This window comes from Hypanus sabinus, chromosome 31 (assembly GCF_030144855.1).
Source record: "Hypanus sabinus isolate sHypSab1 chromosome 31, sHypSab1.hap1, whole genome shotgun sequence".
NCBI classification, from domain to species: domain Eukaryota; kingdom Metazoa; phylum Chordata; class Chondrichthyes; order Myliobatiformes; family Dasyatidae; genus Hypanus; species Hypanus sabinus.
Genome location: NC_082736.1, coordinates 576,050 through 591,773, shown reverse-complemented (window position 1 = coordinate 591,773; position 15,724 = coordinate 576,050). Strand labels below are relative to the sequence as shown.

Genomic DNA, 15,724 nt, shown 5'->3' with positions numbered 1-15,724 from the left:
AAGGAAGTGATAGTGGCAGCTACAATTAAAACTTTTGAAAGGCAATTGGACAGCTAAATGGATAGGAGGGGTTGGGCCAACGGCAGGCAAATGAAGTAGCTTCCATGGACATCTGGGTTGCCATGGGTGAGAAGGGCCTGTAGCCCTATGATATTATGACCTTGAGGTCGTAAAGTAGGGCAGGCCAGCCAGTTGGTGTGCTGCAAGCTCCTACAAGGAGCAATATATACGGAAAGGGGGTGGAGAAGGGCAAGGAACATCATGCCAGACCCCAGCCACTCTGTTAACGGTCTGTTTGTCCCACTGGCATCAGGGAGGAGGCTTTGTAGCCTCACGCCAGGAACAGCAGGCTCAAACAGTTAAAGTAAGTCTGATCAACACCCCGCAGCTACCACTGCTTTATCACTTTTCCTGTCAGTCTGCTGTGCCGAGTGTTGCTGTATGGACGTTTAGTCTCTGTATTACTGTTTCTCATGCTTTAGTATTTATGGTGTTTTTTAACTTGTATTCTCGTCTAATTGTTTTTTTCCTGGAGCAACAATTGCTCTGTCTCCTTTACACTTGTGTAATGGAAATGGCATTACCAGTTGAAGCACCTTTTTACTGGGCTATCTGGAAATGCGGCTCGTTAGCCCTCCGCTGACAGCCACGGACTCTGCGGAGAGAAACCCACCTATTTCAGGTTTCGTACCCAACTTTGGTCCCGCCAAATCCCCGAAGTTGGGAAGTCTTGCCCTCTCAAGCCCCAGTTTGTTTGGATGTCCTGTGATTTACTGCCCCTGGCAAATGCCTGTCGGCAAGAAGTAACAGATCTTATGCTGCATACAATTATGAAGGAGTATATTTCAGAATGTTGACTGAAGCAGACAGTTATTCAAGGAAAGAAAGGCCCAGTATCCTTAAACAGTCAAATGTACTCTTAAGCTGGAGCTGATCTTGAACTCATCTGCTACTTGCACGCTGGGCCCTCAGTGCATGTGAAACCACACATCACCTTTCAACATCGCTCGAAATCCATCGGGAACAAATGGCGCTCCCGCAAGAATATTGGATCTTCCCTCTTAAAGACATTCGTCTGCACAAAGCACCTTGTGCAAGAGGAATCTTTTTACCTCATTTCTTCCAGCTCATGCTGCGTCCTGTAGAACCTTCCCCCAACTCCTCAGCTGAACAACAAAGCCTCCCCTTATCTCAGCTCAAACCCAAACAGGCTGAAAGCAGGACAGAAAGACTGCTCTTACAGAAAGGCTAAAATGAAATGCCTACAGCACAGCAGCAGAAATCTCGCGTTCCATCATCTTGTACAGGAGAATGAGTCTGCGGAAGGCTTGCTGTTGATCCGGGACCCCGGTAGAGTTGACAGAGCTGTTGCCTCACAGTTGCGGAGAAAATTTTCAACAACATCCTTGAATCAGGATCACCACCGGCACGTGACGTGAAATTGGTTAACTTAGCAGCAGCAGTTCAATGCAATACCTAATATATAGAAGAGAAAATAAATAAATAATTGTACATCAAATCTACAGAAAACACAAATATTGGATATTTTTAAAAAAGTGAGGTAGTGTCCAAGGGTTCAATGTCCATTTACGAATCCAATGGCAGAGGGGAAGAAACTGTTCCTGAATTGCTGAGTGTGTGTCTTCAGGCTCCTGTACCTCCTCCCTGATGGCAGAGGGGAAGAAACTGTTCCTGAATCGCTGAGTGTGTGTCTTCAGGCTCCTGTACCTCCTCCCTGATGGCAGAGGGGAAGAAACTGTTCCTGAATCGCTGAGTGTGTGTCTTCAGGCTCCTGTACCTCCTCCCTGATGGCAGAGGGGAAGAAACTGTTCCTGAATCGCTGAGTGTGTGTCTTCAGGCTCCTGTACCTCCTCCCTGATGGCAGAGGGGAAGAAGCTGTTCCTGAATCACTGAGTGTGTGTCTTCAGGCTCCTGTACCTCCTCCCTGATGGCAGAGGGGAAGAAGCTGTTCCTGAATCGTTGAGTGTGTGCCTTCAGGCTCCTGTACCTCGTCCCTGATGGCAGAGGGGAAGAAGCTGTTCCTGAATCGTGGAGTGTGTGTCTTCAGGCTCCTGTACCTCCTCCCTGATGGCAGAGGGGGAGAAGCTGTTCCTGAATCACTGAGTGTGTGTCTTCAGTCTCCTGTACCTCCTCCCTGATGGCAGAGGGGAAGAAACTGTTCCTGAATTGCTGAGTGTGTGTCTTCAGGCTCCTGTACCTCCTCCCTGATGGCAGAGGGGAAGAAACTGTTCCTGAATCGCTGAGTGTGTGTCTTCAGGCTCCTGTACCTCCTCCCTGATGGCAGAGGGGAAGAAACTGTTCCTGAATCACTGAGTGTGTGTCTTCAGGCTCCTGTACCTCCTCCCTGATGGCAGAGGGGAAGAAGCAGTTCCTGAATCATTGAGTGTGTGCCTTCAGGCTCCTGTACCTCCTCCCTGATGGCAGAGGGGGAGAAGCTGTTCCTGAATCACTGAGTGTGTGTCTTCAGTCTCCTGTACCTCCTCCCTGATGGTAACAGTGAGAAAAGGACGTGCCCTGGGTGCTGGAGGTCCTTAATAATGGACGCTGCCTTTCTGAGACAGCTCCCTGAAGATGTCCACAGTACTTTGTAGGCTAGTACCCAAGATGAAGCTGACTAGATTTACAACCCTCTGCAGCTTCTTTCGGTCCTGTGCAGTAGCCCCTCCATACCAGACAGTGATGTAGCCTGTCAGAATGCAGTAGCCCCTCCATACCAGACAGTGACGCAGCCTGTCAGAATGCAGTAGCCCCTCCATTCCAGACAGTGACGCAGCCTGTCAGAATGCAGTAGCCCCTCCGTACCAGACAGTGATGCAGCCTGTCAGAATGCAGTAGCCCCTCCGTACCAGACAGTGACGCAGTCTGTCAGAATGCAGTAGCCCCTCCGTACCAGACAGTGATGCAGCCTGTCAGAATACAGTAGCCCCTCCGTACCAGACAGTGATGCAGCCTGTCAGAATGCAGTAGCCCCTCCATACCAGACAGTTTAAGCATCCTGTCAGAATGCAGTAGCCCCTCCGTACCAGACAGTGATGCAGCCTGTCAGAATGCAGTAGCCCCTCCATTCCAGACAGTGACGCAGCCTGTCAGAATGCAGTAGCCCCTCCGTACCAGACAGTGATGCAGCCTGTCAGAATGCAGTAGCCCCTCCGTACCAGACAGTGACGCAGTCTGTCAGAATGCAGTAGCCCCTCCGTACCAGACAGTGATGCAGCCTGTCAGAATACAGTAGCCCCTCCGTACCAGACAGTGATGCAGCCTGTCAGAATGCAGTAGCCCCTCCATACCAGACAGTTTAAGCATCCTGTCAGAATGCAGTAGCCCCTCCGTACCAGACAGTGATGCAGCCTGTCAGAATGCAGTAGCCCCTCCGTACCAGACAGTGATGCAGCCTGTCAGAATGCAGTAGCCCCTCCATACCAGACAGTGATGCAGCCTGTCAGAATGCAGTGGCCCCTCCGTACCAGACAGTGATGCAGCCTGTCAGAATGCAGTAGCCCCTCCGTACCAGACAGTGACGCAGCCTGTCAGAATGCAGTAGCCCCTCCGTACCAGACAGTGACGCAGTCTGTCAGAATGCAGTAGCCCCTCCGTACCAGACAGTGATGCAGCCTGTCAGAATGCAGTAGCCCCTCCACACCAGACAGTGATGCAGCCTGTCAGAATGCAGTAGCCCCTCCATACCAGACAGTGACGCAGCCTGTCAGAATGCAGTGGCCCCTCCGTACCAGACAGTGACGCAGCCTGTCAGAATGCAGTAGCCCCTCCGTACCAGACAGTGACGCAGCCTGTCAGAATGCAGTAGCCCCTCCACACCAGACAGTGACGCAGCCTGTCAGAATGCAGTAGCCCCTCCATACCAGACAGTGATGCAGCCTGTCAGAATGCAGTGGCCCCTCCGTACCAGACAGTGACGCAGCCTGTCAGAATGCAGTAGCCCCTCCGTACCAGACAGTGATGCAGCCTGTCAGGATGTAGTAGCCCCTCCACACCAGACAGTGACGCAGCCTGTCAGAATGCAGTGGCCCCTCCGTACCAGACAGTGACGCAGCCTGTCAGAATGCAGTAGCCCCTCCGCACCAGACAGTGATGCAGCCTGTCAGAATGCAGTAGCCCCTCCACACCAGACAGTGATGCAGTCTGTCAAAGTGCAGTAGCCCCTCCACACCAGACAGTGATGCAGCCTGTCAAAGTGCAGTAGCCCCTCCACACCAGACAGTGATGCAGCCTGTCAAAGTGCAGTAGCCCCTCCATACCAGACAGTGATGCAGCCTGTCAGAATGCAGTAGCCCCTCCATACCAGACAGTGATGCAGCCTGTCAGAATGTACTCCACAGTGCATCTATGCCCTCCATGTGATTTTCTCCGGTCCCATGAGAAGTTCTTGCAATTCCCTGTCATTGATGACCTGTTTGATTTGTGGCTCAACAACAATGCATTCCTTAATCTTGGCATCAGTTAATCTGGGAAACATCTGTCTCAAATATCAGGAGCATTTTCATCAGAGGGAATACAGTGGATCACAGAAAGACCACAGTAGCATAAGGAGGCTTTATAAGATGTTGGTCAGACTGCACTTGGAGTTTTTTAAACAATTTTGGACCCCTTATCTGAGAAGAGATGTGCTGACAATGGAGAGAGTCCAGAGGAGGTTCATGAGAATGGAAGTATTAACATATGAGGAGTGTTTGCTTTGACTCTGGGCATATACTCATTTATTTTAGAATAATGAGGGGATAATCTCATTGAATTATTGAATAAAGCCTAAATAGAGTGGATGTGGAGAGGATGTTTCCTGCAGTGGAGAAATTTCTGTGTCCTCTGGTCCTAGACTCCCCCACTACAGGAAACAGCCTCTCCACATCCACTCTCTCTGTGTCCTCTGGTCCTAGACTCCCCCACTACAGGAAATATCCTCTCCACATCCACTCTACCTGTGCCCTCTGGTCCTCGACTCCCCCACTATAGGAAACATCCTCTCCACATCCACTCTATCTGTGTCCTCTGGTCCTAGACTCCCCCACTATAGGAAACATCCTCTCCACATCCACTCTATCTGTGTCCTCTGGTCCTAGACTCCCCCATTATCCTCTCCACGTTCCTGTCTATTCTATGTTCACTCTATCGAAACTTTCCGATATTCAAAAGGTTTCAGTGAGATTCTCCTCATTCTGGTGAGTATTGATCACTCCACATACTTTAACCCTTTCATTTTCAAGACCATTCTCATTGGCCTCTAACCCAGTGGTTCCCAACGTAGGGCGTACGCCCCACAGGGGGGTAATTTGATTTTTAAGGGGGGCAATTCGAGAATGAGTTATTAACAGTGAATTTTTTCTAGTAAGTCTGTGTGAGTATGAGTGTGTGTGCAAGTTAATACATATGTGTATATACAGTATGCATACATAAAAATACTTGTGTGTATGCACATGTGTAATTGCGTGTGTACTGTATATATAGTGTATCACTATCATTACAACCGTCAAATGGCTTTCATAATTAAATTAATGAATTGACTGATGTAGGAAGGAACGAATGAACAAGTCCAAACGCGTAAGAAACTCGTACGAGGTCGCGCCAATGCTGCTTTTTGCAGTAGCTTTCGGTTCTTGGTGGTGTGAAGGTGTGTACATTGCATCATCTCTTTTAAACGGTGTATCTGTCTTTGTATGCTGTAGAAATGAATCGGCATTGTTTTATTTATTTATTATTATTATTTTAATATCACAATGTTCTTTTTTTTTTACAATTTCTTAGTAATTTCTTCCTCAGAACTTTAACAGACCTTTGGTTCTTTTATTTTTCTCTTTCATGAATGCCATGTTGTTTGGAAGCTTGTTTAAACAAAGTTAATGGTCTTTTAGGCTTCCTCCAGGTGAATAGGAGTTCACTTTTTGAATAATAAGAATTATATATCACCACAGGGGGCATCAGGATTTTAGAGGTGATTAGGTGGGGCATGGTCAAATAAAGGTTGGGAACCACTGCTCTAGACCCTCTCCAAGGCTAGTACATCCTTTCTTCGATAAGCTGCTCACAATACTCTGAGTACAGTCTGCTGAATGCCCTCTGTGGAGGAACTCAGCAGGGCAGGCAGGCAGGCAGCATCAGTGGAGGGGAATAAACAGTCTGATGAGATTGAAATGTTCTGGATTTGGGCAGTGTGGGTGAGTGTAATGTGTATTTGGGGTGTTAACAAGTATGAAGATTGGTATCAGAATGGGTGGGACTTACAGAGGGGTAAAGGGAAGTATGACATGATATGAAATACATCTTTGAAATTTTGAGACTCAAATATCCTGTGGCACTATAGGGAGAGCAGGGTAGCCCTTGGTACTGTTCACCACAACTTCTTCCTCAATGCCTGAGATGGGCCATGTGTCAGGTCAGGAGCAGCACACACTAAATGCTGGAGGAACTCAGCCGGTCAGGTATGGAGAGGAATAAAGTGTCTTTGGGCCGAGACCCTTCGTTTGCGTGTATATTCCCCCGTCAGGTGGTGGCACTTTTCATTGCAGCCGCTTCTGCAGGGTCAACCAAAGTTGTTATCCTTTTAAACATTTTTTAAGGTTGCAAGACCCTGCTGGAGGTTAAGAGGTTAAGGTATTGCAGGTCTAAGCCATCAGCGAAATTCTCATTGGTGGAGAAACTGTAGTCGGTGTGGGTCGTACTGCTGCTGGATTCAGAGCGGGTATCGGGGGAGTGGGCGCACGAAGGCGGTGCGCAGTCTAACCACGAGTGATTGTCTCAGTCGCTTCTCCTGTGATTGCAGGACCCTGTTGGACATCGTTATTGTGCAATGCTGCAAGTCTGATTCACCAATTTATTGGTGGATGTTGTGGGAGCGGCGTGGCCTTGGTGGCAGTGAGGATCAGGCCTCAAGCTGCAGTGTAGCCTGTATGCAGCTGCCCAGGAGAGAGGTGTGAGAGTTGGTGTGCCCCACCAGAGGCAATGTGGTGCCGCATCAACGCTGGAGTCAGTGCTGCCCCCTAGTGTTGACCTGGCAGAAGGCAAGCTGCATTGTGTTCAACTGCAGACTGCTGAAACATTCAGGGACATACACACGCACACTGGCTGTGTTCATGGGTATTTATATGTGGTTGAATGACTATTAAACTTGAACTTGGTGACCACCGTTAACCAAAGGTGATTGGTATAATGGTTTGTTAGTGGCCGAGCATTTTGGGGTATGAGAAGTGAATGCTGTTACCTCTCCCAACCAGGGCACTGTGTTTGAATCGTGTGATATTTTTGTACTGAATGGGTTTTCTCAATTTTGCTTCTAATTGACTAGTGCTGAGGAAGATAAAAGTGACGTTCCTGGATACCATCGTCCGAGTGGAACACACCCCCGACAGCTCCAGGACTGGTGTGGCCCTGGAGATGCACATAAAGAGGTCAGTGGCAACATTCATCCATTTGTGAGAGCAGTGGTATGACTGGGTGGGCCCCTTGGGTGCTGATTGGGGTTCGGTCTAGGAGTCTGAGCTGTGAAACTCTGTAGGACCAGAGCTCCTCTTGCAGATAGTTCGTACTGAAGGAATTGGCCAGAGAACTCGAGATCTCCAATACCACACTCCCACTATTCCCAACAACCACTGTTCCCTATATTCCAATCAGAGCAACAGCACTCACCTTACTTTCTAAACATCTCATTCACTCTGTCCAACTGTTTCAATACACTGTACCAAATACTTCCATTTTAGAACACGGCAGCGTGGTCACTCAAACTGAGTATGATGTTCTCCCAGAGGGTTGTCCATTGGTGGGTCCTCGAGTCGAGTATGATGTTCTCCCAGAGGGTTGTCCATTGGTGGGTCCTCGAGTCGAGTATGATGTTCTCCCAGAGGGTTGTCCATTGGTGGGTCCTCGAGTCGAGTATGATGTTCTCACAGAGGGTTGTCCATTGGTGGGTCCTCGAGTCGAGTATGAAGTTCTCCCAGAGGGTTGTCCATTGGTGGGTCCTCGAGTCGAGTATGAAGTTCTCACAGAGGGTTGTCCATTGGTGGGTCCTCGAGTCGAGTATGAAGTTCTCACAGAGTGTTGTCCATTGGTGGGTCCTCGAGTCGAGTGTGATGTTCTCACAGAGGGTTGTCCATTGGTGGGTCCTCGAGTCGAGTATGAAATTCTCACAGAGGGTTGTCCATTGGTGGGTCTTCGAGTCGAGTATGAAGTTCTCACAGAGTGTTGTCCATTGGTGGGTCCTCGAGTCGAGTATGAAGTTCTCACAGAGGGTTGTCCATTGGTGGGTCCTCGAGTCGAGTATGAAGTTCTCACAGAGGGTTGTCCATTGGTGGGTCCTCGAGTCGAGTATGAAGTTCTCACAGAGGGTTGTCCATTGGTGGGTCCTCGAGTCGAGTATGAAGTTCTCACAGAGGGTTGTCCATTGGTGGGTCCTCGAGTCGAGTATGAAATTCTCACAGAGGGTTGTCCATTGGTGGGTCCTCGAGTCGAGTATGAAGTTCTCACAGAGTGTTGTCCATTGGTGGGTCCTCGAGTCGAGTATGAAGTTCTCACAGAGGGTTGTCCATTGGTGGGTCCTCGAGTCGAGTATGAAGTTCTCACAGAGGGTTGTCCATTGGTGGGTCCTCGAGTCGAGTATGAAGTTCTCACAGAGGGTTGTCCATTGGTGGGTCCTCGAGTCGAGTATGAAGTTCTCACAGAGGGTTGTCCATTGGTGGGTCCTCGAGTCGAGTATGAAGTTCTCACAGAGGGTTGTCCATTGGTGGGTCCTCGAGTCGAGTATGAAGTTCTCACAGAGGGTTGTCCATTGGTGGGTCCTCGAGTCGAGTATGAAGTTCTCACAGAGGGTTGTCCATTGGTGGGTCCTCGAGTCGAGTATGAAGTTCTCACAGAGGGTTGTCCATTGGTGGGTCCTCGAGTCGAGTATGAAGTTCTCACAGAGGGTTGTCCATTGGTGGGTCCTCGAGTCGAGTATGAAGTTCTCACAGAGGGTTGTCCATTGGTGGGTCCTCGAGTCGAGTATGAAGTTCTCACAGAGTGTTGTCCATTGGTGGGTCCTCGAGTCGAGTATGAAGTTCTCACAGAGGGTTGTCTATTGGTGGGTCCTCGAGTCGAGTATGAAGTTCTCACAGAGGGTTGTCCATTGGTGGGTCCTCGAATCGAGTATGAAGTTCTCCCAGAGGGTTGTCCATTGGTGGGTCCTCGAGTCGAGTATGAAGTTCTCCCAGAGGGTTGTCCATTGGTGGGTCCTCGAGTCCAGTATGAAGTTCTCACAAAGGGTTGTCTATTGGTGGGTCCTCGAGGCGAGTATGAAATTCTCACAGAGGGTTGTCTATTGGTGGGTCCTCGAGTCGAGTATGAAGTTCTCACAGAGGGTTGTCTATTGGTGGGTCCTCGAGTCGAGTATGAAGTTCTCACACAGTGTTGTCCATTGGTGGGTCCTCGAGTCCAGTATGAAGTTCTCACAGAGGGTTGTCTATTGGTGGGTCCTCGAGTCGAGTGTGAAGTTCTCAGAGGGTTGTCCATTGGTGGGTCCTCGAGTCGAGTATGAAGTTCTCACAGTGGGTTGTCCATTGGTGGGTCCTCGAGTCGAGTATGAAGTTCTCACAGAGGGTTGTCCATTGGTGGGTCCTCGAGTCCAGTATGAAGTTCACACAGAGGGTTGTCCATTGGTGGGTCCTCGAGTCGAGTATGAAGTTCTCACAGAGGGTTGTCTATTGGTGGGTCCTCGAGTCGAGTATGAAGTTCTCACAGAGGGTTGTCCATTGGTGGGTCCTCGAGTCGAGTATGAAGTTCTCACAGAGGGTTGTCCATTGGTGGGTCCTCGAGTCGAGTATGAAGTTCTCACAGAGGGTTGTCCATTGGTGGGTCCTCGAGTCGAGTATGAAGTTCTCACAGAGGGTTGTCCATTGGTGGGTCCTCGAGTCGAGTATGAAGTTCTCACAGAGGGTTGTCCATTGGTGGGTCCTCGAGTCGAGTATGATGTTCTCCCAGAGGGTTGTCTATTGGTGGGTCCTCAAGTCGAGTATGAAGTTCTCACACAGGGTTTTCCATTGGGTCCTCGAGTCGAGTATGAAGTTCTCACACAGGGTTGTCCATTGGTGGGTCCTCGAGTCGAGTATGAAGTTCTCACAGAAGGTTTTCCATTGGGTCCTCGAGTCGAGTATGAAGTTCTCCCAGAGGGTTGTCCATTGGTGGGTCCTCGAGTCGAGTATGAAGTTCTCACAGAGGGTTGTCCATTGGTGGGGCCTCGAGTCGAGTATGATGTTCTCACAGAGGGTTTTCCATTGGTGGGTCCTCGAGTCGAGTATGAAGTTCTCACAGAGGGTTGTCCATTGGTGGGTCCTCGAGTCGAGTATGAAGTTCTCACAGAGGGTTGTCCATTGGTGGGTCCTCGAGTCGAGTATGAAGTTCTCACACAGTGTTGTCCATTGGTGGGTCCTCGAGTCGAGTATGAAGTTCTCACAGAGGGTTGTCCATTGGTGGGTCCTCGAGTCGAGTATGAAGTTCTCACACAGGGTTGTCCATTGGTGGGTCCTCGAGTTGAGTATGAAGTTCTCACACAGGGTTGTCCATTGGTGGGTCCTCGAGTCGAGTATGAAGTTCTCACAGAGGGTTGTCCATTGGTGGGTCCTCGAGTCGAGTATGAAGTTCTCACAGAGGGTTGTCCATTGGTGGGTCCTCGAGTCGAGTATGAAGTTCTCACAGAGGGTTGTCTATTGGTGGGTCCTCGAGTCGAGTATGAAGTTCTCACAGAGGGTTGTCTATTGGTGGGTCCTCGAGTCGAGTATGAAGTTCTCACAGAGTGTTGTCCATTGGTGGGTCCTCGAGTCGAGTATGAAGTTCTCAGAGGGTTGTCCATTGGTGGGTCCTCGAGTCGAGTATGAAGTTCTCACAAAGGGTTGTCTATTGGTGGGTCCTTGGGTGGCTGTCGATGACTATCTGGCATCCGCATAAATGGAGAATAACGGTGCATGACTTTGTCTAACAATGGGAATTTGATGCACGGGCAGCCACTGCACAGTCCTTGACAGGTCAGGGTCAGGGTCCAGTGGCGTGGAATGCAAAGGACCGGGGACCCCTCACTGCCATTGTGATGTGTCATCATCTTCTGCCAGCTCCACTGCTGACATCCTGGTTTTGATCGCTCCGACTGAATCCCCCTTTTGACCTCACTGCCACGGGCAATCCTCCCTTAGGAACTCACCAGCTTCTCCACTACAACGAGGTGATGAACCTTGGGGAAGACTTTTTAGAACATAGAATAGCACAGCATAATACGGGCCCTTCAGCCCACAATTTTGTGCTGACCTATGTAGATATGATATGTATGTAACTAAGTAAACAATGACCATGATCAAAGTTCAAAGTAAATTTATTATCAGAGAACATGTATATCACCATATGCAAGGCTGAGATTCATTTTCTTCTGCACACACTCAGTAAATGTATAGAATAATAACCATAGAATCAATGAAATACTGCCCATCTTAGGCACTTAACCATTGTGTAATAGAAGAAAGAAATCATAACAATAAACAAATGAACAATAAATATCGAGAACACCAGATGAAAGTGAGTCCATAGGTTGTGGGAACAGTTCAGTGATAGGGTGAGTGAAGTTATCCCCTTTGGTTCAGGAGCCTGATGGTTGAGGGGTAATAACTGTTCCTGAACCTGGTGGTGTGGGTCCTGAGGCTCCTGTACCTCCTTCCCGATGGTAGCAGTGAGAAGAGAGCATGTCCTGGGTGGAGGGGGTCCCTGATGATGATGCTGCTTTCCTGCGTTCAGTGGTGGAGAGAGCTTTACACATGATGGACTAGGTTTTCTGTTCAATGGCTTTGTTGGTACCATACCAGACTGTGTTGCAACCAGTCAATATACAACGCCTATTAAAAAAAATATTAACCCGCCTCCCCGGAAGATGAAATAACGGCACATTTGGATAGCAGTAACAGGATCGGTCCGAGTCAGCATGGATTTATGAAGGGGAAATCATGCTTGACTCATCTTCTGGAATTTTTTGAGGATGTAACTATGAAAATGAACAAGGGAGAGGCAGTGGATGTAGTGTACCGGGACTTTGAGAAAGCTTTTGATGAAGTCCCACATAGGAGATAAGTGGGCAAAATTAGAGCACATGGTATTGGGGCTAGGGTACTGACATGGATAGAAAATTGGTTGGCAGACAAGAAACAGAGTAGGGATTAATGGGTCCTTTTCAGAATGGCGGGCAGTGACTAGTGGGGTACCGCAAGGCTTGGTGCTGGGACTGCAGCTATTTATAATATACATTAATGATTTAGATGAAGGGATTAAAAGTAACATCAGCAAATTTGCAGATGACACAAAGCTGGGTGGCAGTGTGAAATATGAGGAGGATGTTAGGAGAATGCAGGGGGTGACTTGGACAGGCTGGGTGAGTGGGCAGATGCATGGCAGATGCAGTTTAATGTGGATAAATGTGAGGTTATCCACTTTGATGGTAAGAACAGGAGGGCAGCTTACTATCTGAATGATGTCAAGTTAGGAAAAGTGGAAGTACAATGAGATTCAGGTGTACATCAGTCACTGAAAGTAAGCATGCAGGTACAGCAGGCAGTTAAGAAAGCTAGTGGCATGTTGGCCTTCATAACAAGGGAAGTTGAGTATAGGAGCAAAGAGGTCCTTCTGCAGGTGTACAGGGCCCTGGTGAGACCCCACCTGGAGTATTGTGTGCAGTTTTGGTCTCCAAATTTGAGGAAGGACATTCTTGCTATTGAGGGAGTGCAGCGTAGGTTCACAAGGTTAATTCCCGGGATGGCGGGACTGTCATATGTTGAAAGATTGGAGCGACTGGGCTTGTATACACTGAAATTTAGAAGGATGAAAGGGGACATGATTGAAGCATATAAAATTATTAAGGGATTGGACACGCTAGAGGCAGGAAACATGTTCCCGATGTTGGGAGAGTCCAGAACCAGAGGCCACAGTTTAAGAATAAGGGGTAGATCATTTAGAACGGAGTTGAGGAAAAACTTTTTCACCCAGAGAGTTGTAGATCTATGGAATGCTCTGCCTCAGAAGGCAGTGGAGGCCAATTCTCTGGATGCTTTCAAGCAAGAGTTAGATAGAGCTCTTAAAGATAGTGGAGTCAAGGGATACGGGGCGAAGGCAGGAACGGGGCACTGATTGTGTATGATCAGCCATGATCACATTGAATGGCGGTGCTGGCTCGAAGGGCTGAATGGCCTACTCCTGCACCTATTGTTATGTGGTATTGTTTTACTACATTTAATCACAATGGATTTAATTTGGCTTTTTTGACACTGATCAACAGAAAAGGCTCTTTTGTATCAAAGTGGGAAAAAATGGTCTAAATTTATTACAATTATTAAACAAAAAATTATTGCACAAATTTTCACCCCCTTCAAGTCAGTATTTAGTAGATGCACCTTTGGCAACAATTACAGCCTTGAGTCTGTGTGGATAGGTCTCTATCAGCTTTGCACATCTGAACACTGCAGTTTTCCCCATTCTTCTTCACAAAACTGTTGAAGCATGGGGATTGTGAGTGAACAGCCATTTTCAAGTCTAGCCACAAGTTCTCAATTGGATTGAGGTCCGGACTCTGACTTGGCCACTCCAGGACATTAACTTTGTTGTTTCTAATCCATTCCTGTGTAGTTTTAGCTTTGTGCTTGGTGTCATTGTCTAGCTGGAAAACAAATCTTCTCCGAAGTCACGTTCTCCTGCAGGTTTTCCTCCAGGATTTTCCTGTATTTTGCTGCATTCATTTTACCCTGTACCTTCACAAGCCTTCCAGGACAATCATGGTCGAGGAAATACCATGTCTGTCCAGGTCGACACAATATGAACTAATATAAAACCTCAGCAAAGCTGGAGATGGTGGTCGTTTTCCAGCTCCACTACTCGAGCTATGGTCACTTGACATATCCATGCTGAGTGTCTAATTTTGAGCCATATTTAAATTTACTTTGATCTGATCACGTCTAACGATAACTTCACTTGCCCCATCACCGAAATATTCCCACAGCCTATGGACTCATTTTCAAGGACTCTTCATCTCATGTTTTCGATATTTATTTATATTTGCGGTTGTACAGCTTATTGCCTTCTGCACTCTGGTTGAATGCCCTCGTTGGGCAGACTTCCCTTAATCCTGTTCTAGTTATTATTCTATAGATTTGCTGAGTATGCCTACAAGACAATGAATCTCAGGGGACATGAATGAAAAGGGGAGGAGAGGGTTTTATTTTCTTGCCCACACCATCCAGAGGAACCATGCTGTTGCTAAAGAAAGTGAAGCATTAAAAAAAATAGGCCCATGTCCCTTCCCCATCCCCTCACTAAAGAGCCTTTCTTTGTCAATTTTGCTTTTCATTCAACAATGCTGAAAAGGTTACATTGGCAGCCCCCACACAGTCTTCCTGCTTTGGAAGTGATTGTTACTTACATTGTCATTGAGTCAAAGAAAAGTACAGCACAGAATGGACCTTCGGCCCATCCGTACTATGCCAAACCATTCAATCTGCTTTGTCCCACCGACTTGCACTGGGACCACAGCAGTCCATCCATGTACCGATCCAAACTTCTCTTTAACGTTGAAATCGAGCTCATATCCACCACTCGTGCTGGCAGCTCATTCCACACTCTCACCGCCCTCTGAGTGAAGAAGTTTCCCCTCACGTTCCCCTTCAACATTTCACCTTTCACCCTTAACCTGTGACCTCTGGTAGTCTCACCCAACCTCAGTGGAAAAAGCCTGCTTGCATTTACCCTATCTATACCCCTCATAATTTTGTATACTTCTACTAAATCTCCCCTCAATCTTTTATGTTCTTGGGAACTTATTCAATCTTTCCCTGTAACTTAGGTCCTCCAGTCACGGCAACTTCCTTATAAATTTTCTCTGTACTCTATCAATCTTGTTTACATCTTTTCTGTAGGTAGGTGACCAAAACTGCACACGATCCTCTAAATTAGACCTCAGCAACATCTTATACAACTTCCACGTAACATCCCAACTCCTGTACTCAGTACTTCGATCTATGAAGGCCGATTTGCTGAAAGTTTTCTTCATGACCCTATCTCCCTGGGATGCCACTTCCAATGAATTATGGACCTGCATTGAAATTAAAGTTCTAGGCATTAATAATTATAAAATTAGCCCTAAAATGGGAGAGCGATTTGTCCTGCGTCTGCCTCTTTGGTGCTTGCGTCCTGCAGTTGGGCCTCATCAGATCCCACCGGTGGGTGCCGAGGTCTACTTGCTGTTGGTGGGAAAGCACTGGTAATCTGTTCCCCGGCACCCGCCTGTTCCTTCACTGTGCAGCAGGCAGGTCTAATGTGTCCTCCTCTGCAGGTTGGAGTACTGTGACGAAGCTGTGAAGGACTCGGTCAGCACGGCGAAGAAGGACCCCATACCCATCGACATCCACCAGCCCCCTGCCTTCGTTCACAAGGTGCTACAGTTTTCCGGCGTGCTGCTACATTATGAGGATGTCTTAGAGCAGGAAGTGGATCCCCCACTCTCATCACCTCTACCGCAGGTGAGGACGAAAATAACAACACAGATGCAATGGACAGTAAGCGCATTAACAGGGCTGAACATCTCACCTTTGAGAGCGCACCAGTGCCTTGATGTTGGATGCAATTACCAAGGCTGTACTATCATGCTATCTGCGTGTATAGGGAAAGTTAACGTGCTCTGTAAGGCACGGTCCGAGGGCCACAGCTG

The 15,724-nt window shown here is 48.1% G+C and overlaps 1 protein-coding gene across 1 annotated transcript in view; it reads left to right on the top strand.

The window, feature by feature from the left end:
• Positions 1 to 15,724, top strand: part of atg2a (autophagy related 2A) — a 464,956-nt gene that overhangs the window by 61,565 nt on the left and 387,667 nt on the right. Inside the window, exons 4-5 of the mRNA XM_059954818.1 lie at positions 7,316 to 7,418; positions 15,350 to 15,536. Coding sequence (XP_059810801.1) covers positions 7,316 to 7,418; positions 15,350 to 15,536 — 290 coding nt within the window. The remainder of the gene's footprint in view (positions 1 to 7,315; positions 7,419 to 15,349; positions 15,537 to 15,724) is intronic.